Source organism: Ranitomeya variabilis, chromosome 5, assembly GCF_051348905.1.
Source record: "Ranitomeya variabilis isolate aRanVar5 chromosome 5, aRanVar5.hap1, whole genome shotgun sequence".
In the NCBI taxonomy this organism is placed as follows: Eukaryota; Metazoa; Chordata; class Amphibia; order Anura; family Dendrobatidae; genus Ranitomeya; species Ranitomeya variabilis.
Genome location: NC_135236.1, coordinates 413,499,103 through 413,526,242, shown reverse-complemented (window position 1 = coordinate 413,526,242; position 27,140 = coordinate 413,499,103). Strand labels below are relative to the sequence as shown.

The following is a 27,140-nucleotide window of genomic DNA, read 5'->3' as shown; positions in this document are numbered from 1 at the left end:
ATACCCCATATGTGGGGGTAAACCACTGTTTGGGCGCATAGCAGAGCTCGGAAGGGAAGGAGCGCCATTTGACTTTTCAATGCAAAATTGACTGGAATTAAGATGGGATGCCATGTTGCGTTTGGAGAGCCCCTGATGTGCCTAAACATTAAACCCCCCCACAAGTGACACCATTTTGGAAAGTAGACCCCCTAAGGAACTTATCTAGATGTGTTTTGAGAGCTTTGATCCCCCAAGTGTTTCACTACAGTTTATAACGCAGAGCCGTGAAAATAAAAATTCTTTTTTTTTTTCACAAAAATGATTTTTTTAGCCCCCAGTTTTGTATTTTCACAAGGGTAACAGGATAAATTGGACCCCAAATGTTGTTGTCCAATTTGTCTTGAGTACGCTGATACCCCATATGTGGGGGGGGAACCACTGTTTGGGCGCATGGCAGAGCTCGGAAGGGAAGGAGCGCCATTTGGAATGCAGACTTAGAGGGATTGGTCTGCAGGCGTCACGTTGCATTTGCAGAGCCCCTGATGTACCCAAACAGTAGAAACCCCCAAAAGTGACCCCATATTGGAAACTAGACCTCCCAAGGAACTTATCTAGATGTGTTGTGAGAACTTTGAACCCCCAAGTGTTTCACTACAGTTTACAACGCAGAGCCGTGAAAATGAAAAATCTTTTTTTTCCCACAAAAATGATTTTTAGCCCCCCAAAGTTATATTTTCCCAAGGATAACGAGAACTTGGACCCCAAAAGTTGTCCAATTTGTCCCGAGTACACTGATGCCCCATATGTTGGGGTAAACCCCTGTTTGGGTGCACGGGAAAGCTCGGAAGGGAAGGAGCACTGTTTTACTTTTTCAATGCAGAATTGGCTGGAATTGAGATCGGATGCATGTCGCGTTTGGAGAGCCCCTGATGTGCCTAAACAGTGGAAACTCCCCAATTCTAACTGAAACCCTAATCCAAACACACCTCTAACCCTAATCCCAACGGTAACCCTAACCACACCCCTAACCCTGACACACCCCTAACTCTAATCCCAACCGTAAATGTAATCCTAACCCTAACTTTAGCCCTAACCCTAACTTTAGCCCCAACCCTAACCCTAACTTTAGCTCCAACCCTAGCCCCAACCCTAACCCTAATGGGAAAATGGAAATAAATACATTTTTTTAATTTTATTATTTTTCCCTAACTAAGGGGGTGATGAAGGGGGATTTGATTTACTTTTATAGCATTTTTTGTAGCAGATTTTTATGATTGGCAGCCGTCACACACTAAAAGACGCTTTTTATAGCAAAAAAGTTTTTGCGTCTCCGCATTTTGAGACCTATAATTTTTCCATATTTTGGTCCACAGAGTCATGTGAGGTCTTGTTTTTTGCGGGACGAGTTGACGTTTTTATTGGTAACATTTTCGGACACGTGACAGTTTTTGATCGCTTTTTATTCCGATTTTTGTGAGGCAGAATGACAAAAAAACAGCTATTCATGAATTTCTTTTGGGGGAGGCATTTATACCGTTCCACGTTTGGTAAAATTGATAAAGCAGTTTTATTCTTCGGGTCTGTACGATTACAGCGATACCTCATTTATATCATTTTTTTATGCTTTGGCGCTTTTATACGATAACTATTTTATAGAATAAATAATTATTTTGGCATCGCTTTATTCGGAGGACTATAACTTTTTTATTTTTTATTTGATGACGCTGTATGGCGGCTTGTTTTTTGCTGGACAAGATGACGTTTTCAGCGGTACCAAGGTTATTTATATTCGTCTTTTTGATCGCGTGTTATTCCACTTTTTGTTCGGCGGTATCCTAATAAAGTGTTGTTTTTTTGCCTCGGTTTTTTTTTTTCCTACGGTGTTCACTGAAGGGGTTAACTAATGATATAGTTTTATAGGTGGGGTCGTTACGGACGCGGCGATACTAAATATGTGTACTTTTATTGTTTGTTTTTTTTTATTTAGATAAAGAAATTTATTTATGGGAATAATATATTTTTTTTTTCTTTATTTAGGATTTTTTTTTTTTGCACATGTGGAATTTTTTTTTTTTACTTTTTTACTTTGTCCCAGGGGGGGGACATCACAGATCACTGATGTGACAGTTTGCACAGCACTCTGTCAGATCACCGATCTGACTTACAGCACCGCAGGCTTACCAAGCGCCTGCTCTGAGCAGGCACTCAGTAAGCCACCTCCCTCCCTGCAGGACCCGGATGCCGCGGCCATCTTGGATCTTGGATAGGCAGCTGACACCCGGCCGCGATCGGCCGCGCTCCCCCCGTGAGCGCGGCCGATCGCGCTGGACATACTATCCCGTCGGTGGTCATACGGGCCCACCCCACCTCGACGGGATAGTACGTCCAATGTCAGAAAGGGGTTAAGATTCTCAGTAGAGATGAAAGGCATATCTGATTAAATTTCTATGTTACGATATTCAGATCACCCAAACTACTTCCTGCTGTCTAATAGGATTAAATCATAATGTCATTCACATAAGGCCTAATTTTGCATAGTTGTCTCTTCTCTACCAAATCTTTTAATACTTAGTATTCTTTGTCTTGGCAAAGCACTTATGCACACTGTGTGAAATTTTGATACAGAAGGATATACACCATTAGGGATCCTTAAAGGGGTCATCTCATCACAGAAATTCATGGCCGGCCTACATCTATCTCCGCTGGGGCCATCTGATCACCTGTTCCAACTGCTGCTACGACTACCATGGAGGTGGCTCTTTCCATTAACTTGTGTCAGTATTGTTTCTGGAGATGCAAGTTGAATACAAGTCTCACCTCTGGGACCCATATGTATCAGCTACTCATCACATATCCGTGAATGTGTAATGAGACAACCCCATTAAGATAAAGAGACTGTTTGCTTGACATGGGAACCTTTGTAATGGACACTGTATTTTCAGCTACATGAAACATAGCATGCTTGCCAAAGGTATGAATCCGCAGTGTCCTGTTTCAGAAATATACATTTCATATGAATATGACATGGGACATTGAAATGAAAACTGTAACCATACCATTGGTTTTATTTGGCCGTAGCAACTTGCATTTTTCAAGAGTAGTGTAAGTAATGAAAATTGTGTTTGTTGCTTTCGATGGTCAGCAGGTTATTTTCCATTGGAGCAGTTTTTCTAAATCTTCCTTATAGTCTATATATTTACAGAAATCACAAAAAAGCTAGAACAGATTGTTATAAGTGACTCCTTATTAATTTCATGTAATGCTCGCCACTAATCTTTAAAGTGAAGAGACATATTTGCCCTTTGTTTTTTAGGTTGATGTAACACTGTAAGACCAAATTTTCCATATACTAAAAAAGAAAGAAAGATAAATATCATCTAAGATCAAAGATACTATTGGACAGTTTAATTTTAAATTCTAGTGATCTTTCACATATGAGGCCCTGGCCCGTGTAAGTTGACCGCTGAGACATTATGCACTGAGGAACTCCTATCTCTGTGGTGCCCATTGTGTTTTCTATGTTTTTAGTACAATCAGATAAAGACATTACTACCTCTTAGGGCTTACTATACCTCATATTTCAGACTGAACAAAAGCAGCTGGTGGCCATCCAAACAGAAAGAACATTATAAATTTTTATACATATAGTTTATTTTTGTGGGAGATAAATTTTATAAGACTGTTCTTTGCTGTTCTTGGTCACCTGTACACAAGACTGGACATTTTACTTTTCAATTCTTACTTCAACAGTATTTTGGTGATGTAAAGAAGCAAAAGTATCATACTGCTTCCCTGATGTTTGCTTTTATTCTTGTTCTCTACATGTCCTCTAACCTTTTCCTCGCTCTTTGCATAGACCTCATGTCTGTGATTGTACTTTAAATTGCTTGCTTGTTGAACATATTTCTTTAATGTCTGATTAGCACAATAAATATAATAGCTTCCAATATCCCTGTGTTGTCAGTGACATTTTTTTAATAACTGGTCAATTAATAATTCACTAAATATGCATGCGAAATATTCTGTGGCCATGTTGCAAAATTGTCTGTACATATTTAGTTCTGCTCTCAGCTGATAAGTGGGTGCACTTGCTTTTAGTCATTGTAAGGCTGGACTCACACCAGCGTATAGCATACGATGCAATTTGCTAATGACACTCGGCTCCTGCTCTGCTGGAAGCGTGAGCTGAATGTCAGTGCTCTGATCATCTCGCATGACAGAATCGCAGCACAGGTGTGGAGGAGGCAGAGGAAGTAATTTCTCCATCTCCTCCATTGCCTGTCTCAGCGTATATCAGACTACACTGGGTTGCATCTAGGATCTAGGATCACTCTAGCGTTTGGAACTCCATTTTTCTGTTCCATTATAGGAACAGGACTAATGCAAAAAAAAATCTCTGTTCTATATTTGGATAAGAATCACGCCAAACATACTATAATTATAATGGTGTCAGCTTGAGTGCCTGTCTTTTTACCTAAAGAAAAAGAACAACGCTGCACTTTTTTCTGGTATAATTGATGAACTTTTGCTGCAATCTCCTAATCACTCCAGTCCTCAAGAGCCACCAACAGATTGTGTTTTCAGGATGTTATTAGTATTTTGCAAGTGATAACTGCAGTACCTGCACAGGCAATAATTCCATCAACTGTGTAACACTAAGGAAATTCGCAAAACATGACCTGTTCATGGCTCTTTTGAGGACTCGAGATGGGGAACACTATCCTAATGGAATCTTATGGAATCTTCTATGCAAGTCTGAACCTGACCTCAGAAAGTATTGTATAAACCAGTGGCTCTTAAGGCCTGGTTTGTGTACCCCAATGGTATGTATCTTTGCTATTGAATCTGATGCTGTGGTGTCGCAACTTGTGAGAGGACATGATAATGTTGCTAGATCATTAGTACTGAAAATCCTTAAAGGGAACCTGTCACCCCCAAAATCGAAGATGAGCTAAGCTCAGGGGCTTATCTACAGCATTCTGGAATGCTGTAGATAAGCCCCCGATGTATCCTGAAAGATGAGAAAAAGAGGTTAGATTATACTCACCCAGGGCGGTCCGGTCCTATGGGTGTCATGGTCCGGTCCAGGGCCTCCCATCTTCTTACGATGATGTACTCTTCTTGTATTTATGCCCCCTGTTGAGGGCAGAGCAAAGTACTGCAGTGCGCAGGCACCGGGAAAGGTCAGAGAGGCCCAGCGCCTGCGCACTGCAGTACTTTGCTCTGCCCTCAACAGGGCAGACAAAGCACGCCTGCGCCAGAGCCGCAGCGTGAAGACAAGAAGAGGACGTCATCGAGGAAGATGGGAGGCCCCGGACCCCGACGTCCATCAGACTGGACCGCAGCGGGACCGCCCCTGGGTGAGTATAATATAACCTCTTTTTCTCATCTTTCAGGATACATCGGGGGCTTATCTACAGCATTCCAGAATGCTGTAGACAAGCCCCTGATGCTGGTAGACTTAGCTCATCTTCGATTTTGGGGGTGACAGGTTCCCTTTAAGACTCAGTGCTCTTCATCACATATGCTTCAGCACTGCAAGTCTCTGTTCTACCCAGTGGTGCTACAAGAACAAGATAAAAATTAGTGATCATAATCATATAAAGAAGGGTCTGTAGAGAAATCACTGGGACAAGAATACTTGTGGGGTAAGAAGCAGAAGCTGAAGTACAATGAGCAGCAAGAAGAATCCAGAAAAGACTTGAGAGGAAGTCACACTTGCAGCTATACTTTGCATAAAGTACTAAATAGCATACATAAGGTAGGAGACGGTCCCTCAGGATAATTGATATAAGTGGTGCACCCCTACACAACAAAATGGAGATGGGGTGCAAAACCTGGTCAGTAAATGGAATACTATGAACACAAAAGAAAAAAGACTCGACCAATAATGGTATGCACACCCATAAAATGTGAAAGTGTCAAAAAAAAATTTAATTACACCTCAAAGAACATGACAAACATATAAAACCATTTAAAAAGGTCTGAATACAGAACCATGAATCACCACTCCTAAGCACAAATGTCATGAAATAACAACACTCCATGGATAAAGTGCTATATACAGTGGGGCAAAAAAGTATTTAGTCAGTCAGCAATAGTGCAAGTTCCACCACTTAAAAAGATGAGAGGCGTCTGTAATTTACATCATAGGTAGACCTCAACTATGGGAGACAAACTGAGAAAAAAAATCCAGAAAATCACATTGTCTGTTTTTTTAACATTTTATTTGCATATTATGGTGGAAAATAAGTATTTGGTCAGAAACAAACAATCAAGATTTCTGGCTCTCACAGACCTGTAACTTCTTCTTTAAGAGTCTCCTCTTTCCTCCACTCATTACCTGTAATAATGGCACCTGTTTAAACTTGTTATCAGTATAAAAAGACGCCTGTGCACACCCTCAAACAGTCTGACTCCAAACTCCACTATGGTGAAGACCAAAGAGCTGTCAAAGGACACCAGAAACAAAATTGTAGCCCTGCACCAGGCTGGGAAGACTGAATCAGCAATAGCCAACCAGCTTGGAGTGAAGAAATCAACAGTGGGAGCAATAATTAGAAAATGGAAGACATTCAAGACCACTGATAATCTCCCTCGATCTGGGGCTCCACGCAAAATCCCACCCCGTGGGGTCAGAATGATCACAAGAACGGTGAGCAAAAATCCCAGAACCACGCGGGGGGACCTAGTGAATGAACTGCAGAGAGCTGGGACCAATGTAACAAGGCCTACCATAAGTAACACACTACGCCACCATGGACTCAGATCCTGCAGTGCCAGACGTGTCCCACTGCTTAAGCCAGTACATGTCCGGGCCCATCTGAAGTTTGCTAGAGAGCATTTGGATGATCCAGAGGAGTTTTGGGAGAATGTCCTATGGTCTGATGAAACCAAACTGTAACTGTTTGGTAGAAACACAACTTGTCGTGTTTGGAGGAAAAAGAATACTGAGTTGCATCCATCAAACACCATACCTACTGTAAAGCATGATGGTGGAAACATCATGCTTTGGGGCTGTTTCTCTGCAAAGGGGCCAGGACGACTGATCCGGGTACATGAAAGAATGAATGGGGCCATGTATCGTGAGATTTTGAGTGCAAACCTCCTTCCATCAGCAAGGGCATTGAAGATGAAAGGTGGCTGGGTCTTTCAACATGATAATGATCCAAAGCACACCGCCAGGGCAACGAAGGAGTGGCTTCGTAAGAAGCATTTCAAGGTCCTGGAGTGGCCTAGCCAGTCTCCAGATCTCAACCCTATAGAAAACCTTTGGAGGGAGTTGAAAGTCCGTGTTGCCAAGCGAAAAGGCAAAAACATCACTGCTCTAGAGGAGATCTGCATGGAGGAATGGGCCAACATACCAACAACAGTGTGTGGCAACCTTGTGAAGACTTACAGAAAACGTTTGACCTCTGTCATTGCCAACAAAGGATATATTACAAAGTATTGAGATGAAATTTTGTTTCTGGCCAAATACTTATTTTCCACCATAATATGCAAATAAAATGTTAAAAAAACAGACAATGTGATTTTCTGGATTTTTTTTTCTCAGTTTGTCTCCCATAGTTGAGGTCTACCTATGATGTAAATTACAGACGCCTCTCATCTTTTTAAGTGGTGGAACTTGCACTATTGCTGACTGACTAAATACTTTTTTGCCCCACTGTATGTACCAAATGTATCCTGTCTAAACATGTAACGATCCAATATGACATGCATGAATATATAAAGGCCGAAACAAAGCATACGTAAACCTGTAGTCGTGCACTGACAGATAATCTAGCAATAAAATTACTGCAATTCCGTGTTTGGTATATAACAGTGTAAAGTGTTATATCAGCATGCTGTTTAGCCAAGATAATGGCAGTACCAAGATAGGTACAAGCATTATGATATGGGCATGGTTCTCTTACTATGGTGCCAGACATTTACAGCATACTAGGGATCATGGAACACTTTCGATATTAAAATACTTGAAGAGGTCATGTTGCATTATGCTGAAATGGGTGTTTCAACAAGACAATGACCTTAAACACACCAGTAAACAAGCAGAATCTTGGTTCCAGTCTAACAAAATTGAGGTTATGGAGTAGCCAGCCCAGTCCCCGAACCTTAATCCGATAGAACACTTGTGGGAGGACATCAAAAATGCCATTTCTGAGGCAAGGCCAACAAATGTCAAAAAATTGTGTGATGTAGTCACACTGGAATAACAGTTGACAGGTGCCAGAAGTTGGTTGACTCTATGCAACATTACTGTGGGTATCCAACTAAATATTAGGTTAGGCTACGTTCACATTTGCGTTGTGTGCCGCAGCGTCGGCGCCGCAGCGCACAACGCAAACAAAAACGCAGCAAAACGCATGCACAACGCTGCGTTTTGCGCCGCATGCGTCCTTTTTTTCATTGATTTTTGACGCAGCAAAAATGCAACTTGCTGCGTCCTCTGCGCCCAGACGCGTGCGCCGCAGGGACGCATGCGTCGCAAAACGCAAGTGCGACGCATGTCCATGCGCCCCCATGTTAAATATAGGGGCGCATGACGCATGCGGCGACGCTGCGGCGCACACCGCAAATGTGAACGTAGCCTTAGTGATTCACAGGAATGCTAAATTGTCATAAAATAGTACATATTGTGAGTTTGTAAAGACAAATGAAGAGACTGCTATTTTCTTTTTAACAGCCCACTGTTCATTTTTTGTTACCTTCTGTAAAGTAGTTAAAAATTATATTCATTTCTCTTCATGTTTTGAATTAGAAAACAATGTGCAATGTTCCCAATGCATGGAAATAAAAACTAGTATAACGATTTTGTGATTAACTCATGTTTTTTAACAAACTACTATTACTTTGAACACTACTGTATGCCCACGCCAATCCGTGCCGCAAAAAACAAGCCTTAATATAGCTCATTCGGGAAAAAAAAAGTTTCAGATCTCAGAACATGGCAATATAAAAACAAATACATTTTTGTAAAATATTGTTTTTAGTGTAGAAAAGTAGAAAAGCATTAAAATATATATATATATATATATATATATATATATATATATATAAATCTTCTATCGCTGTAATTGTACTGACTTGAAGAACAAATAAGTCTTATCACTTTTATCACACGGTGTACTGTGCAAAAAAAAATTATAAAATCTAAAGTTTATTTGCTGTTTTTTGTTCATTCTGCATCTGAATTAAAAGCAATATGTAATCCAAAATGGTACCCAAAAAATTTAAAAAATCTAACTAGCTGTGCAAAAAATAAGCTCTCATTCAGGTGTTTTTGCAAAATATAAAAAAGTAACAGCTCCCAGAATATGGGGAAGAAAAAACGTTTTTATAACAAAGAAAATGTATTGTGTGATTGTACTGTAGCAAAACAAACAAAAAAAAAGCAATATAAATCTGGTATCACTGTAATCGCACCGATCTGAAGAATAAAGCTGTCTTATCACTTATACCAGTATTTTTATTTATAAAAATAAGAACTATACTTGTACTGCTGTCTATTTATGTTCATTCTTCCTCTCAAAAATCAGAATAAGGCTTAGCTCACATTTATCCTATGCTCTCCGCTGAGCGTTTGTCAGGATTTCCATAAATTTTAAAAAATGCAAATCAAACGAAACCCCCAATGGAACCACTCACCATATGAGGCAGATGGAGTCACTTTGGACTCTGTTTGGTCTCTGTTCCGGTGGTATCCCATTAATTTAGGTGTCTTTTTAGCGTGCAAGTGTGGTCGACCGCAGTTCTTTGAACTCCGAAAAAGATGGATACTACCAGAACAGGCACCAAACAAATTCTAAAGTGTCTCCATCTGCCTCATTAGAGTGAGTGGTTCCATCAGGTGTTTCATCTGAATCGTATTTTTGTGGGATTTACACGGAAACCCAGACGCAAGTCCTCAGCATAGAACACAAGAATGTGATCCAGCCTTATACTGAAAGCAATCAAAAAATGTTATGTACCCTAAAATGTTACCAATAAAAACCCTAACTACTTATCCCACACAAAACAAGCCCCCACTCAGATATGTCACGGAAATATAGGGGTTCCCACGTTACTGGGAGAACAGCGACATGGCTCCCAAATCCAAATGTCCCCCTCTTTTGAGCCCCACTGTGCCTAACCCACAGTAAGTGGCCACATGTTTGACATTGTATCTGGGAAAGCTCAATTAATTTACAGGGTGTATGTTTCCAGAAGCGTATCTGGTCACAATGTATGGGACACTACCATACATGAGGCACTACACTGAGGGCACAATGTATGGGTACTAAACTGGCATATTTGCAATTCTCCAGAATAAAGCATGACATGGGTGTTACAAAATAGTCTCTGTAGCCATAGATTAATTCATTTAGAGGTGCAATTTCAATAATGGGGTCACTTTTGGGAGTTTAGTGCTGTTTTGGTACATTAGGGGATCTGCAAAAGTCGCCTGCACATTTTCTAGCAAAATCTGTGCTCCAAAGGCCAAATAGTGCTCCTTCCCTCTCAAGCTGAGGTGTGGCCAAACAAAAGTTTCTGATGACATATAGGGCATCCCTGCGTCCAGGAGAAATCATGCAATAAATTGTGGGGTCCAGGTTGACCTATGATCCATTTTGTTACTAACCAAATCATCCTTATACCTGTAAATAAATTACCAAAGGTGTATATCAAAATGGGGTCACTTAAGTTAGGGGGTAGTCTGATCTTCTAGCACTTTATGGCTCTGTATATGGAATCTTCAAACTATTATAGGAAAATCTGCTCTCTAGGAGGCAAACAGTGCACTGACACTTCAGAGTCACGCCGTGTGGCTGAGCAGTACTGTTCAGCCACATATGGGGTACTTCTACATTCAGCAAACTTGTCTGACAAATTTTGGTGACATTTTGACCCTTTCCCCATGTGAAAATGTAACATTTGGAGCTAAAACTAAACTTTTGTTGTAAAAATGTAATTATTTTTTCTTCACTGCCCAATGGTATAAAATTCTGTGACACACCCATGGTGTCAGTATGGTCACTGCACCTCTAGATGAATTAAGAGCTTGTAAAATGGGTCACTTAAGGGGTGGGGATTTCTGCTGCTCTGGCACCTCAGTGGCTTTTCTAGTGGGTCATGGCACCCGTAACAGTAGAATCTGCACAATAATATGGCACTAGTTCCCTTCTCAACTTTGGATTGTGCCTCAAAAGTAGTTCCAGATTGCATGTAGGGAATTGGCACACTTAGGAGACATTGCACAACAAACTGAGAGGTCAATTTTTCCTATTAGACCTTATAAAAATTTAAAAAAATTGGAGCTAAAACAATATTTTAGCTGTAGGATTGTTATTATTCTTTGTTTACCAACCATATAAATATACAGTTGGGAAAAATGTATTTAGTCAGCCACCAATTGTGCAAGTTCTCCCACTTAAAAAGATGAGAGAGGCCTGTAATTGACATAGGTAGATCACAACTAGGAGAGTCAAAATGAGAAAACTAATCCAGAAAATCACCTTGTCTGATTTGGCTAGATTTATTTTGCAAATTATGGTTGAAAATAGGCATTTGGTCAACTAAAAACATGCAAGATTTCTGCCGCTCACAGACCTGTAAGTTCTTCTTTAAGAGGCTTCTCTGTCCTGTCATTACTTGTAGTAGTCACACCTGTTTGAACTTGTTACCAGTATAAAAGACACCTGTCCACAACCTCAAACAGTCACACTACAAACTCCACTATGGTGAAGACCAAAGAGCTGTCGAAGGACACCAGAAACAAAATTGTAGCTCTGCACCATGCTGTGAAGACTGAATCCGCAATAGGCAAGCAGCTTGGTGTGATTAAATAAACTGGGAGTAATAATAAGAAAATGGAAGACATACAAGACCACTGATAATCTCCCTCGATGTAAGGCTCCACGCAAGATCTCACCCCGTGGGGTCAAAATGATCACAAAAACGGTGAACAAAAATCTCAGAACAACATGGGAGGACCTAGTGAATGACCTGCATAGAGCTGGGACCACCGTAACAAAGGCTATCATCAGTAACACACTAGGCTGCCAGGGACTTAGATCCTGCAGTGCCAGACGTGTCACCCTGCTTAAGCCAGTACATGTCCGGACCCATCTGAAGTTTGCTAGAGATCATTTGGATTATTCAGAAGAGTATTGGAAGAACGTCATATGGTCTGATTAAACCAAACTAGAACTGTTTGGTAGAAACAAAACTCATCGAGTTTGGAGGAGACGGAATGCTGAGTTGCATCCAAAGAACACCATACCTACTGTGAAGTATGGGGGTGGCAACATCATGCTTTGGGGCTGTTTCTCTGCAGAGGGACCAGGACAACTGATCCGTGTACATGAAAGAATGAATGGGGCCATGTATCGTGAGATATTGAGTGCAAACCTCCTTTCATCAGCAAGGGCATTGAAGATGAAACGTGGATGGGTCTTTCAGCATGATAATGTTCCCAAGCAAATGAAGGTCCTGGAGTGGCTTATCCAGACTCCAGATCTCAACCCCATAGAAAGCATTTGGATTGAGCTGAAAGTCCTTGTTGCCCAGCGACAGGCCCAAAACATCACTGCTCTATAGGCGATTTGCATGGAGGAATGGGCCAACATACCAACAACAGTGTGTACCAACCTTGTGAAGACTTACAGAAAACGTTTGACCTCTGTCATTGCCAACAAAGGATATATAAGGCTACGTTCACATTTGCGGTGTGCGCCGCAGCGTCGTCGCCGCAACGCAAACAAAAACGCAGCAAAACGCATGCACAACGCTGCGTTTTGCACCGCATGCTTTCAACGCATGCGGCGCAAAACGCAGCGTTTTTTGCAAACGCAGTTGCGTTTTCAACAAAAAACGCAGCGTTTTGCGCCGCATGCGTTTTTTTGTGCAGTGAGTCATTCTTCATCCCACCCACAAAAAAAAGTGTCTACACAATAGATAAGGACCACCAATGGCTAGAAGAGGGTTGGTGTTTATGTAATTGTGTATATATACCATGGCAGACATGAATTCCTCCCATTTTGCTGGTATTCATGATGGAGCGTCCCATGGACAGTATCGTCATGGATATGGAGATGGAATTTGCCTTGGCTCATGCCTATGCTGTCGCCTGTGCTCATCAAAGAGAAAGAGAAAAACAGAGATGGATTCATCGCCGATTTTGGATACACCCTATCTTGGAAGTCCGGGAGAGCCGTGGAGCATACCATAGCTTGTTTGGCGAACTGAATGAGAACCTGGAGAAATATTTCGAGTACACCAGGATGTCTCAGGAGAGCTTCCGGTATCTTCTGCGTCGGGTGGAAGGAGCCATTAGCAGGCAGGACACGCAGCTCCGGAGAGCTATTTCCGCAGAGGAGCGGCTTCTGGTGACTCTACGGTACGTAGCTGTTTGAATGACTGAGATATGTTCTTCCCTTTTTTTTTTTTTTTTTCTTAATTTTTTTTGGGGGTGGTATGGTCAATGTACTTTTATAAATTGCAATGTACTAATGTAATTTCTTTATCTTCTTGGCAGTTTCCTGGCTACCGGAGAGACCTTGAGATCCCTTCAATTTCAGTTCCGGATTGGAGTCTCCACTCTCTCCGGAATTATTGCTGAGACCTGCCGCGCTTTGTGGGATAATCTCCGGGAAGAATTTTTACCCGTCCCTACAAGCGATATCTGGTTGGCCAACGCACAGAAATTTGACCAAGTGTGTTCGTTTCCAAACTGTATTGGCGCGGTGGATGGCAAGCACATTCGTATTACCAAGCCAGGGAAAAGTGGATCCCTTTTCTACAACTATAAAAAATATTTTTCCACTGTGCTGATGGCAATTGCCGGTGCGGACTGCCGTTTTCTCGCAGTCGACATTGGTGCGTTTGGCCGTTCAAATGACTCGCGCACATTCAAAGAGTCGGATATGGGCCAAAAATTATATGGCAACAATTTCAATTTCCCCCAGCCATGACCTCTTCCCCACACCGAAGGCCCTGCGATGCCCTTTGTTGTGGTTGGGGATGAGGCATTCCAAATGTCTGCCAACCTATTGAAACCCTACTCCAGTCGGGGCTTGGACCATACGAAAAGGGTGTTCAATTACAGACTGTCCAGGGCCAGAAGGACTGTGGAGTGCGCCTTTGGCATCCTTGTCTCCAAATGGCGGATATTAGGATCCGCCATTAATCTGAAAACTGAGACAGTGGATGAGGTGGTGAAGGCGTGTGTGGTTCTCCACAATTTTATTCTGGCCAAAGAGAGACTGAACGTTGATCTCGATGAAACCATAGCCAACCCATTGCCCGATTTCCATGATCATCCTCTGAGGACAAGTGTGGAAATTGCGCAGATGAGGGATCGTTTTGCGGCCTATTTTGTGTCAGATGTTGGCCGTCTGTCATGGCAAGATACAATGGTGTAGTAAACTGTTGGACTGTATTCTGGTGTGACTATGCTAAAAATAGTTCACCAATGTAATGTGCCTTATCTAAAAAACTTGGAACCCTTTGTTTTTAAAATGTTGTGTTTTAATAAAAAAAATTTCTTAAGTTTTCTACCCTGCTTCAAAGACAAAATTTCTACCATACCATATAACATATTTATTTGTTTGTCAGATCGCCGTGTATCGTTGTGTTTGACAGCAAAATCAACGATACCAGCGATGTTTTACAATGGTAATCAGGGTAAATATCGGGTTACTAAGCGTAGGGCGGCGCATAGTAACCTGATATTTACCCTGTTTCCCAGTGTGAAAGTTTACAAAAAAAAACAGTACATATACTCATCTTCGCGTCCCCCGGCGTCTGCTTCCTGCACTGACTGAGCGCCGGCCGGAAAGTGAATGCACAGCACAGCGGTGATGTGACCGCTCTGCTGTTAGGGCCGTCACTCAGTCAGTGCAGGGAAGCGGACGCCGGGGGACGCAATTCTGAGTGTATGTACTGTTGTTTGATTTACAAAACACTGGTAACCAGGGTAATCATCGGAAGCGCGGCGGCCTGCGCTTAACAACCTGATTTTTACCCTGGTTACCCGGGGACCTCGGCATCGTTGGTCGCCGGAGAGCTGTCACACAGACAGCTCTCCAGTGACCAAATAGCGATGCTGCAGTGATCTGCATCATTGTATGTTTCGCTGCAGCATTGTTAAGTGTGAAGGTATCTTTACGGTATGTGTCCACGTTCAGGATTGCATCATGATTTTGTCACGATTTTTCTTCAGTATTTGTAATACAAAACCAGGAGTGGAACAATTAGAGGCAAAGTAGAATAGAAACATATGCACCACTTCTGTATTTATCACCCACTCCTGGTTTTGGATTACAAAACACTGATGAAAAATCGTGACCAAATCCTCATGCAATCCTGAGCGTGGACACATACCCTAGTGATTGAAAACACCTCATACACTTTATTGTTTGTAAACACCTCATACAGCAATGAGAGACACACCAAAAAAGGCAAAATAAAAAAGTTAAAAATAGTGTCTGACATTGCATATATGAGTTGTTTGAAACACATAATATGTGTAGACGGCGCACGGTGTGACTTGCTGAGAAGTATACATGAAAGTAAGAACAAATATTGTTGTATTCAAACCAAAGTTTTTTATTTGGGGGAAACAGAAAAAAAAAAGGGGAAATAAACTTAGGGGGTATCAACCTGTGCCACAAAGGGGGAATGGTACGTTTCTTTTTGGGAATGGGGAGAGGAAAATGAGGCTGATGAAGACGACGACGAGGAGGAGGATGTGGACCTATAGTCCAGGAGGCTGGATGGCAGGTCTAATGGGGAGCAAACCGCCACCTCTGCAGGGGAGGGAGGAGGCAACACGAGCCTTTGTAAAGTTCTTGGTTGGCTCTGGCTGCTCCTGCTGCGGCTTGAGCCCCGACGTGTACTTGTTTGTACTTGAGCAGCCAGAGCCTCAGTGCGTGACCTCTTGTTTTTTTTTTTCTTGCTATTCCTCTTCCTTTTTTTTCCAGTATCGGCTCCCCCAGAATGATGGCTGCGGGAGGATGAGGGCCTGGCAGGAGCAGGAGTCAGCGGCACACTGCTAGGGTGACTGTGGTGGCGTCGCTCGGCACTTGGACCAGGGTGGGGTGGCTGGAGTGGCTCTGCAGCAGTAGTCGGAGTCATGCTAGCCAGCGACGGCACTACGGCAATTGTCGCTGACTGCACGACCCGAGCCTGCTGCAGAGCCCTCACGTAGGAATTGTTGCAGTCCTGCATCACCGAAATCTGGAGTTCCGGCGTAAGGTTTTCCACCATGCCTTTAGCAATTGTACTTAAGAAATGTTTTGCCGGATTTGAGAGCTCGGCTTCCAGGTTTTCAAGGCGCCGTTCCATACTGGACATTTTATCGCTCAACGCCTTGAAACCGTTCTGGAACACCGTGCTCAAGTGCAAAAATTCAGGCATGACTGACCTGTCCGAGGCCCGCTGGCGCTGTCGGGAATTCCCGAACGAAGGTGCGCCAGAGGCCTCGGGCAGGGGAAAACCTGACGTACCGGCAGCCGGTTCTCCAGATGATGGTGGTGCAAGCCTGCTGTCGCTGTGGGATGGCTGTGACGGCTCAGATGGCGATCCATGAAGTTCCGCTTCACAGGGGGGAGCTCGCTGGAGGGTGCTGCTGTGTGTCCTGTGAAAAGATAATGAAAAAATTAGTCTTCAATTAATAACCTATCACATACGCCAACTCCTGTCAAAAAAATTACATGACACATCAAAACATTACAATCCCCTGTCTCTCAGTCTGTGTGGCCTATAATAAATTGCTGATTGTTATCGCCAGCTGAGCATTAGGGCTCACGATAACAATCATGGACATACCGACGGCAGAAAATGACTGTTCATTCAAGTTGGCAAAGGCAATGCATACCCCTGTCATCGTAAAAAAAAAAATCTAGATAATGCCTATGTTGCAAAAATAGTATAAAATTTAAAGTCAAGAATCAAATTTAAACCCCCCCCCCAAAAAAAAAAAGACTTTGCTGATCTGATCGCAGGAATGGCCATGACGTTAGGATCATGTGATCCAGACGTCATCATTATTCCTGCAATCAGAACTACCCTGACTCAGAACGTAACCTGTCATGGACTACAATGACTCACGCCTAACCCAAAAAATTACTAATGGGCTATATACCATTCCACTAGGGTAAAAGGATGGCCAAAATGCTACGATGACTACATGGATGGCCAATACACTATGTTCCTTTGGAAATATACTATGTGTATATGTAGCTCGAACGTGTACTATGTGGCTGCGATATAGTGGCCTGGCAATCTACTATGTGGATGCACAATGTACGTGGCTGGGCAATGTACTATGTGGCTGTGCAATATGCTATGTGTCTGGGCAATGTACAATGTGGCTGTGCAATATGGTATGTGGCAAAAATACTTACTGTCGGCGGGTAAGGACCGGTCTTAGGAACTGGAGGGCCCTGTTGTATTTGTAGGGCACAGACTTTGACGCAGCAGCACCGCTCCGAGATTGCTCCTCCTCAGCACGGATCCCCTTATTGAAACGGTCCTTCATGGATCGCCATCTGGTCCTCAACTTTTTCACTGTGAATGGAAAGACAAAAAAATGGTTACATATTTAGCATTGTAAAAGGATAAAACAACCGTGTGCGATGCAAAGTTTAGGCGTTGATCGCATCACACACGGTTGTGTTTATCCTAGCAAGATGGGTCATAGCAGCGTATCTGCAATACTCACTAAAGTTGCCTTTGACCTTCGCTGAGGCACTGTCAAAGCCATCCCACAGCGAGTTTGCCACCTCTGCCCACAAACGCCTAGACACCACCTGGTCCATGTGCCGAGGGTCACGGCTGTCCCACAACGGGCCACGCTCCTGGATGCTGGAAATAAGGAGGTCCACATCTATACTCTCTCCTTGGGCCCGTTGTGAAACCTAGAAAAATTAGAAAACAAATAGGTTAAAAATATGCAAATATTAACAACCACCAGCACCTGGCATGATAGGTACCTCTGCCCTATCCTTTGCCATTTGATGTATGTATATTGATGTTTTCTACACCTGTGTTTTGGAATGTTTGTGTGCAGGGAGTTCAACTTTATTTTACCTTCCCCCAATACTTGCTGCCCTGAAAATCTATAATGTATAAAGGCCCCGTCTCACATAGTGATTTACCAACGATCACGACCAGCGATACTGCCTGGCCGTGATCGTTGGTAAGTCGTTGTGTGGTTGCTGGGGAGCTGTCACACAGAACGCTCTCTCCAGCGACCAACGATCAGGGGAACGACTTCGGCATCGTTGAAACTGTCTTCAACGATGCCGAAGTCCCCCTGCAGCACCCGGGTAACCAGGGTAAACATCGGGTTACTAAGCGCGGCCCTGCGCTTAGTAACCCGATGTTTACCCTGGTTACCAGGGAAGACATCGCTGGATCGGTGTCACACACACCACTTCAGCGATGTCAGCGGTACCTCAACGACCAAAAAATGGCCCAGGCCATTCCAACACGACCAGCTATCTCACAGCAGGGGCCTGATCGCTGGTAAGGGTCACACATAGCGAGATCGCTACTGAGGTCGCTGTTGCGTCACAAAACTTGTGACTCAGCAGCGATCTCGCTAGCGATCTCGCTATGTGTGACGGGGGCCTAAGCTTAGTAAACATCCCTAGTGAAAGCAGGATGCTCCTCAAATGTAATGTTCCTCACAGCAGGATGCTCCTGAAAAAAAAAAGATCAAAACAAAAAAAAATACTTACTCGCCGGCCTGACGCCACATCTTGGCCCCGATCTCTCTGCTCCCCCTCACTTGAAGAAGCCTGGAAAAATTGTATACAAAAATTATTGTCAATGCTACAAATGGCAGCAAATAGTAAGCAACTGGACATAATTACTCACCGCACTCCCCCGCGCCGATTGGCTATGCTCAGATGAACTTGCCATTCTTGCAAGTTTGTTCTGCAATGAAAAAATGAACAAAAAATCACATCCAATGCCACATACAATAAAATAGGCCCAAAACATTAAAATAACCACAATTGACTGTTGACTGATAGGACAATGCAAACTCAAAAAGCGACACCACTACGCCATACATTGCAAGAGAATACAATCGAAGAAACAATACAAGAATAGACCCAAACAAAATTAAGCAAAAATAGACACCTATGTAAAAATTTCTAAAGCTACAAAATTATCAAAAAAAAATTACAGAAAAAAAAAAGGCACAATGAAATAGCAAACTAATGAACGCCATAATTTACAATTACAACAAGACATGATCCAAAACAACACCATCTGGTGACATCCACCGAAATACATCAGAAAAAGGCGCTAAATACCATTCTAGATAATAAGCAATAAACATTACGGGACAACCGCTGTTACAATATACAGCAACCCAAAAGATAAAACATAGTCAAATAGAAAAGAAAACACAATAAATTTAAAAAAAAAAGGCCCCCAACTAAAAAAAAAAAAATATATAAAGGCCATACTACACACTTGTCAATGGAAACATTCAAGAAAGGAGATACATACGGAAGCCATAGGGAAAACGACGTAAAACCATCATAGTTAAAACCCAAAAAAAAAAAAGGGAAAATACAATTGAAAATAGAATGGCATAGCAACCCAGAACAATACAATACAAATGAAACATCATAAATGTAGCCCCCCCACCAGCAAGAAAAGACACTCAAGGAAAGAAAAAAAAATGCCAACAGCATAATAAAACACAGCAAGACATGAGCCAAGAAAACGCCATACGGTTACCCCCAACAATAGAAACCAGAAAAAGACATGCACCAGAAATTTAACATAAAAATCTGCCAAATTTAAAGACATTGATCAACCGCATGACACCAGAACAACCCAAAACCAAGCAAGGCCGAAGACAATAAACGCCATCATATAACGCCAGAAGTACATCAAAACAAGATTAAAAAACACAATTTTTCACTAAAACCCACAGTGCCATAACCGTACAATAGCACAGACCAAACATTGCACAAATTAAATCAAAATCAATAAATAAAACACAGAATAAAAAATATGCAAAGAGAAATTATATACTTACAAGTTTGTAAAGCAGATTCTCCTCTCAGTCTTCTCTCTCTGGAATAGCCTTGTGAAAGACAATGCCAAACCCCTTTTGTTCTCTCTATATATAGTGGGTTTTTTTTGTCTAGACAAAGTCTAGACAATGTTTTGCATTTTTTGAGTGGAAAACGCATGCGTCGTACAACGCACCACGACGCAAGTACTTGCGTCGTCTGCGTTGTCAATGCAAGTCAATGGGGAAAAAGCCGCATTGACGACGCAAACACGACGCAAACACGACGCATGCGTTTTTTACAAAGTCTGCGCCGCCCAAAAAATGCAACATGTTGCGTTTGCCGCGCCCTGACAGGTGCGCCCTTACGCCGCATGCGGCGTACAACGCACCAAAACGCATGACAACGCATGTACATGCGGCGCCATGCGGCCCCAATGTTAAAGATAGGGCCGCACGCCGCATGCGTTTTGGTGCGGCGACGACGCTGCGGCGCACAGCGCAAATGTGAACGTAGCCTAACAAAATATTGAGATTAACTTTTATTAATGACCAAATACTTATTTTCCAACATATTTTGCAGAATAAAACTTGCCAAATCAGACAAGGTGATTTTCTGGATTAGTTTTCTCATTTTGACTCTCATAGTTGTGGTCTGCCTATGATGTCAATTACAGGCATCTCTCATCTTTTTAAGTGGGAGAACTTGCACAATTGGTGGCTGACAAAATATTTTTTCCCCACTGTATATACCATATATACTCGAGTATAAGCCGACCCGAGTATAAGCCGACCCCCCTAATTTTGCCACAAAAAACTGGGAAAACTTATTGACTCGAGTATAAGCCTAGGGTGGAAAATGCAGCAGCTACCGGTGAATTTCAAAATTAAAAATAGATGCTCCATACTGTTCATTATGGCCCCATAGATGCTCCACATAAAGCTGTGCCATATATAATGCTCTGCACCGTTCAGTATAGCCCCATAGACGCTCCACATAAAGCTGCCCCATATATAATGCTCTGCACAGTTCATTATGGCCCCATAGATGCCCCATAGAAAGCTGTGCCATATACAATGCTCTGCACCTTTGATTATGGCCCCATAGATGCTCCATAGAAAGCTGTGCCATATACAATGCACTGCACCTTTGATTATGGCCCCATAGATGCTCCATATACAATGCTCTGCACCTTTGATTATGGCCCCATAGATGCTCCACATAAAGCTGTGCCATATATATAATGCTCTGCACCGTTGCCCCATAGATAGCTGTGCCATATACAATGCCCTGCACCTTTGATTATGGCCCCATAGATAGCTGTGCCATATACAATGCTCTGCACCTTTGATTATGGCCCCATAGATAGCTGTGCCATATACAATGCTCTGCACCTTTGATTATGGCCCCGTAGATAGCTGTGCCATATACAATGCTCTGCACCTTTGATTATGGCCCCATAGATAGCTGTGCCATATACAATGCTCTGCACCTTTGATTATGGCCCCATATATAGCTGTGCCATATATAATGCTCTGCACCTTTGATTATGGCCCCATAGATAGCTGTGCCATATACAATGCTCTGCACCTTTGATTATGGCCCCATAGATGCTCCACATAAAGCTGTGCCATATATATAATGCTCTGCACCTTTGCCCCATAGATACTCCACATAAATCTGTGCAATATACAATGCTGCTGCTGCAATAAAAAAAAAAAAAAAACACATACTCACCTCTCTTGCTTGCAGCTCCTCAGCGTCCCGTCCCGGCGTCTCTCCGCACTGACTGATCAGGCAGAGGGCGGCGCGCACACTATATGGGTCATCGCGCCCTCTGACCTGAACAGTCAGAACAAGAGGACGCGAAGACAGAGCGGCGCCCGGCGTGTGGAACGCGGACAGCTAACTATGAGATACTCACCTGCTCCCGGCGTCCCTGGCTCCTTCTCCCGGACAGCTGGTCTCCGGGTGCCGCAGCCTCTTCCTCTGTCAGCGGTCACCGTTACCGCTGATTAGAGGAATTAATTTGCGGCTCCACCCCTATGGGAGTGGAGTCCATATTCATTTCTCTAATGAGCGGTCCCACGTGACCGCTGAACAGGGGAAGAGCTGCGGCACCCGGAGACCGTGGGACGGGCAGGGGGAGCGCCAGGAGCCCCGGAAGCAGGTAAGTATGCCTCAGCGCCCTCTCCCCCTCACCCGCCAACCCTGCCACCGACCGTGACTCGAGTATAAGCCGAGAGGGGCACTTTCAGCCCAAAAATTTGGGCTGAAAATCTCGGCTTATACTCGAGTATATACGGTATACATCTCTGGCAAAAATTAAGAGACCACCACATCAAAACCCTGTCATGGGCAGCCCAATCTCCAGACCTGAGCCCCATTGAAAACCTCTGGAATGTAATCAAGAGGATGATTGATAGTCACAAGCCATCAAACAAAGAACTGCTTAAATTTTTGCACCAGAAGCAGTGTGAAAGACTGGTGGAAAGCATACCAAGACGCATGAAAGATGTGATTAAAAATCAAAGTTATTCCACAAAATATTGATTTCTGAACTCATCCTGAGTTAAAACATTAGTATTGTCGTTTCTAAATAATTATGAACTTGTCTTTTTTGCATTATTTGTGGTCTGAAGGCACTGGGTTTTTTTTGTTTTTTTTTTTAATTTTGACCATTTCTCCTTTTCAGAAAAAAAAAAAAAAAATGTATTGCTTGGAAATTCGGAGACATGTTGTCAGAAGTTTATAGAATAAATGAACAATTTACATTTCACTCAAAAATATACCTATAAAGAGAAAAATCAGACAAACTGAACATTTTCCAGTGGTCTCTTAATTTTTCAAAGAGCTGTATATATATATATATATATATATATGTGTTTAAGTGTTCCCCCTATGTTTTTGAGCAGCATATATACAGTACAGACCAAAAGTTTGGACACACCTTCTCATTTAAAGATTTTTCTGTATTTTCATGACTGAAAATTGTAAATTCACACTGAAGGCATCAAAACTATGAATTAACACATGTGGAATTATATACTTAACAAAAAAGTGTGAAAGAACTGAAAATATGTCTTATATTCTAGGTTCTTCAAAGTAGCCACCTTTTGCTTTGATGACTGCTTTGCACATTCTTGGCATTCTCTTGATGAGCTTCAAGAGGTAGTCACCGGAAACGGTCTTCCAACAATCTTGAAGGAGTTCCCAGAAATGCTTAGCACTTGTTGGCCCTTTTGCCTTCACTCTGCGGTCCAGCTCACCCCAAACCATCTTGATTGGGTTTAGGTCTGGTGACTGTGGAGGCCAGGTCATCTGGCATAGCACCCCATCACTCTCCTTCTTGGTCAAATAACCCTTACACAGCCTGTATGTGTGTTTGGGGTCATTGTCCTGTTGAAAAATAAATGATGGTCCAACTAAATGCAAACCAGATGAAATAGCATGCTGCTGCAAGATGCTGTGGTAGCCATGCTGGTTCAGTATGCCTTCGATTTTCTCCACAGTATCACCAGCAAAGCACCCCCACACATCACACCTCCTCCATGCTTCACAGTGGGAACCAGGCATGTTGAGTCCATCCGTTCACCTTTTCTGCGTCGCACAAAGACAAGGTGGTTGGAACCAAAAATCTCAAATTTGGACTCATCAGACCAAAGCACAGATTTCCACTGGTCTAATGTCCCTTCCTTTTGTTCTTTAGCCCAAACAAGTCTCTTCTGCTTGTTGCCTGTCCTTAGCAGTGATTTCCTAGCAGCTATTTTACCATGAAGGCCTGCTGCACAAAGTCTCCTCTTAACAGTTGTTCTAGAGATGTGTCTGCTGCTAGACCTCTGTGTGGCATTGACCTGGTCTCTAATCTGAGCTGCTGTTAACCTGCAATTTCAGAGGCTGGTGACTCGGATAAACTTATCCTCAGAAGCAGAGGTGACTCTTGGTCTTCCTTTCCTGGGGCGGTCCTCATGTGAGCCAGTTTTTTTGTAGCGCTTGAAGGTTTTTGCAACTGCACTTGGGGACACTTTCAAAGTTTTCCCAATTTTTCGGACTGACTGACCTTCATTTCTTAAAGTAATGATGGCCACTCATTTTTCTTTACTTAGCTGCTTTTTTCTTGCCAAAATACAAATTCTAACAGTCTATTCAGTAGGTCTATCAACTGTGTATCCACCAGACTTCTGCACAACACAACTTATGGTCCGAACCCCATTTATACAGTTAGGTCCATATATATTTGGACAGAGACAACATTTTTCTAATTTTGGTTATAGACATTACCACAATGAATTTTAAACAAAACAATTCAGATGCAGTTGAAGTTCAGACTTTCAGCTTTCATTTGAGGGTATCCACATTAAAATTGAATGAAGGGTGTAGGAGTTTCAGCTCCTTAACATGTGCCACCCTGTTTTTAAAGGGACCAAAAGTAATTGGACAATTGACTCCAAGGCTATTTCATGGACAGGTGTGGGCAATCCCTTCGTCATATCATTCTCAATTAAGCAGATAAAAGGCCTGGAGGTGATTTGAGGTTTGGTGCTTGCATTTGGAAGGTTTTGCTGTGAAGTAAACATGCGGTCAAAGGATCTCTCCATGAAGGTGAAAAAGGCCATCCTTAAGCTGCGAAAACAGAAAAAACCCATCCGAGAAATTGCTACAATATTAGGAGTGACAAAATCTACAGTTTGGTACATCCTGAGAAAGAAAGAAAGCACTGGTAAACTCATCAATGCAAAAAGACCTGGGCGCCCCCAGAAGACAACAGTGGAGGATGATCGCAGAATAATCTCCATGGTGAAGAGAAACCACTTCACAACAGCCAACCAAGTGAACAACACTCTCCAGGAGGTCGGCGTATCAATATCCAAATCTACCATAAAGAGAAGACTGCATGAAAGTAACTACAGAGGGTTCACTGCACGGTGCACGCCACTCATAAGCATCAGGAATAAAAAGGCTAGACTGGACTTTGCTAAAAAAAATCTAAAAAAGCCAGCACAGTTCTGGAAGAACATTCTTTGGACAGATGAAACCAAGATATACCTCTACCAGAATGATGGAAAGAGAAAAGTATGGCGAAGGCGTGGTACAACTCATGATCCAAAGCATACTACATCATCTGTAAAACACGGTGGAGGCAATGTGATGGCTTGGGCATGCATGGCTGCCAGTGGCACTGGGTCACTAGTGTTTATTGATGATGTGACACAGGACAGAAGCAGCCGAATGAATTCTGAGGTATTCAGAGCCATACTGTGTGCTCAGATCCAGCCAAATGCAGCCAAACTGATTGGTCGTCGTTTCATACTACAGATGGACAATGACCACCCAAAACATAAAGCCAAAGCAACCCAGGAGTTTATTAAAGCAAAGAAGTGGAATATTCTTGAATGGCCAAGTCAGTCACCTGATCTCAACCCAAATGAGCATGCATTTCACTTGTTAAAGACTAAACTTCAGACAGAAAGGCCTACAAACAAACAGCAACTGAAAACCACCGCAGTGAAGGCCTGGCAGAGCATCAAAAAGGAGAAAACACAGCGTCTGGTGATGTCCATGAGTTCAAGACTTCAGGCAGTCATTGCCAATAAAGGTTTTTCAACCAAGTACTAGAAATGAACATTTTATTTACAATTATTGAATCTGTCCAATTACTTTTGGTCCCTTTAAAAACAGAGTGGCACACGTTAAGGAGCTGAAACTCCTAATCCCTTCATCCAATTTTAATGTGGATACCCTCAAATGAAAGCTGAAAGTCTGAACTTCAACTGAATCTGAATTGTTTTGTTTAAAATTCATTGTGGTAATGTCTATAACGAAAATTAGAAAAATATTGTCTCTGTCCAAATATATATGGACCTAACTGTAAGGGCTCATTTCCACATGCGAGTCACACGTCCGTACCTCGCATGTGGAAACCAAGCTGTGGAGCCGGCACTGAGGAGCGGAGCGTGCGGCCGCATAGGAACACATGGAGCTGCACAGCTCCGCTCCTGAGTGTCGGCACCAGGGCTTGGTTTCCACATGCGAGATACGGACGTGTGACTCGCATGTGGAAATGAGCCCTTAGTCAAGAAATGCCACTTATTAAACCTGACAGGGCACACCTGTGAAGTGAAAACCATTCTCGGTGACCACCTCTTGAAGCTCATCAAGAGAATGCCAAGAGTGTGCAAAGCAGTCATCAAAGCAAAAGGTGGCTACTTTGAAGAACCTAGAATATAAGACATATTTTCAGTTGTTTCACACTTTTTTGTTAAGTATGTAATTCCACATGTGTTAATTCATAGTTTTGATGCCTTCAATGTGAACTTACAATTTTCATAGTCATGAAATTACAGCAAAATCTTTAAATGAGAAGGTGTGTCCAAACTTTTGGTCTGTACTGTGTGTGTGTATATATATATATAAAGTAAAAGTAAATATAAAAGTATTGACACCCCTGCAATTCTGTCAGTTAATACTCAGTTTCTTCCTGAAAATGATTGCAAACACAAATTCTTTGGTATTATTATCTTCATTTAATTTGTCTTAAATGAAAAAAACACAAAAAGAATTGTCCTAAAGTCAAATTGGATATAATTCCACACCAAACATAAAAAAGGGGGTGAACAAAAGTATTGGCACTGTTCGAAAAATCATGTGATGCTTCTCTAATTTGTGTAATTAACAGCACCTGTAACTTACCTGTGGCACCTAACAGGTGTTGGCAATAACTAAATCACACTTGCAGCCAGTTGACATGGATTAAAGTTGACTTATCTCTGTCCTGTGTCCTTGTGTATACCACATTGAGCATGGAGAAAAGAAAGAAGACCAAAGAACTGTCTGAGGACTTGAGAAATCAAATTGTGAGGAAGCTTGAGCAATCTCAAGGCTACAATTCCATCTCCAAAGACCTGAATGTTCCTGTGTCTACCGTGCGCAGTGTCATCAAGAAGTTTAAAGCCCATGGCTAACCTCCCTAGATGTGGATGGAAAAGAAAAATTGACAAGAGATTTCAATGCAAGATTGTGCGGATGTTGAATAAAGAACCTCGACTAACATCCAAACAAGTTCAAGCTGCCCTGCAGTCCGAGGGTACAACAGTGTCAACCCGTACTATCAGTCAGCGTCTGAATGAAAAGGGACTG

At 42.5% G+C, this 27,140-nt stretch overlaps 2 protein-coding genes across 2 annotated transcripts in view; one reads left to right on the top strand and one right to left on the bottom strand.

Annotated features, from left to right (window-relative positions):
- Positions 1-27,140, top strand: part of HMGA2 (high mobility group AT-hook 2) — a 494,709-nt gene that overhangs the window by 354,977 nt on the left and 112,592 nt on the right. The window lies entirely within an intron of this gene.
- LOC143776139 (uncharacterized) lies at positions 15,304-19,015 on the bottom strand. The gene is made up of 5 exons (XM_077265178.1): positions 18,847-19,015; positions 18,708-18,767; positions 17,687-17,882; positions 17,370-17,532; positions 15,304-16,600 (listed from the first exon to the last, which is right to left on the bottom strand). The coding sequence occupies exons 1-5, from the start codon at positions 18,970-18,972 to the stop codon at positions 15,610-15,612; spliced, it is 1,536 nt and encodes a 511-aa protein (XP_077121293.1). The 5' UTR covers positions 18,973-19,015; the 3' UTR covers positions 15,304-15,609.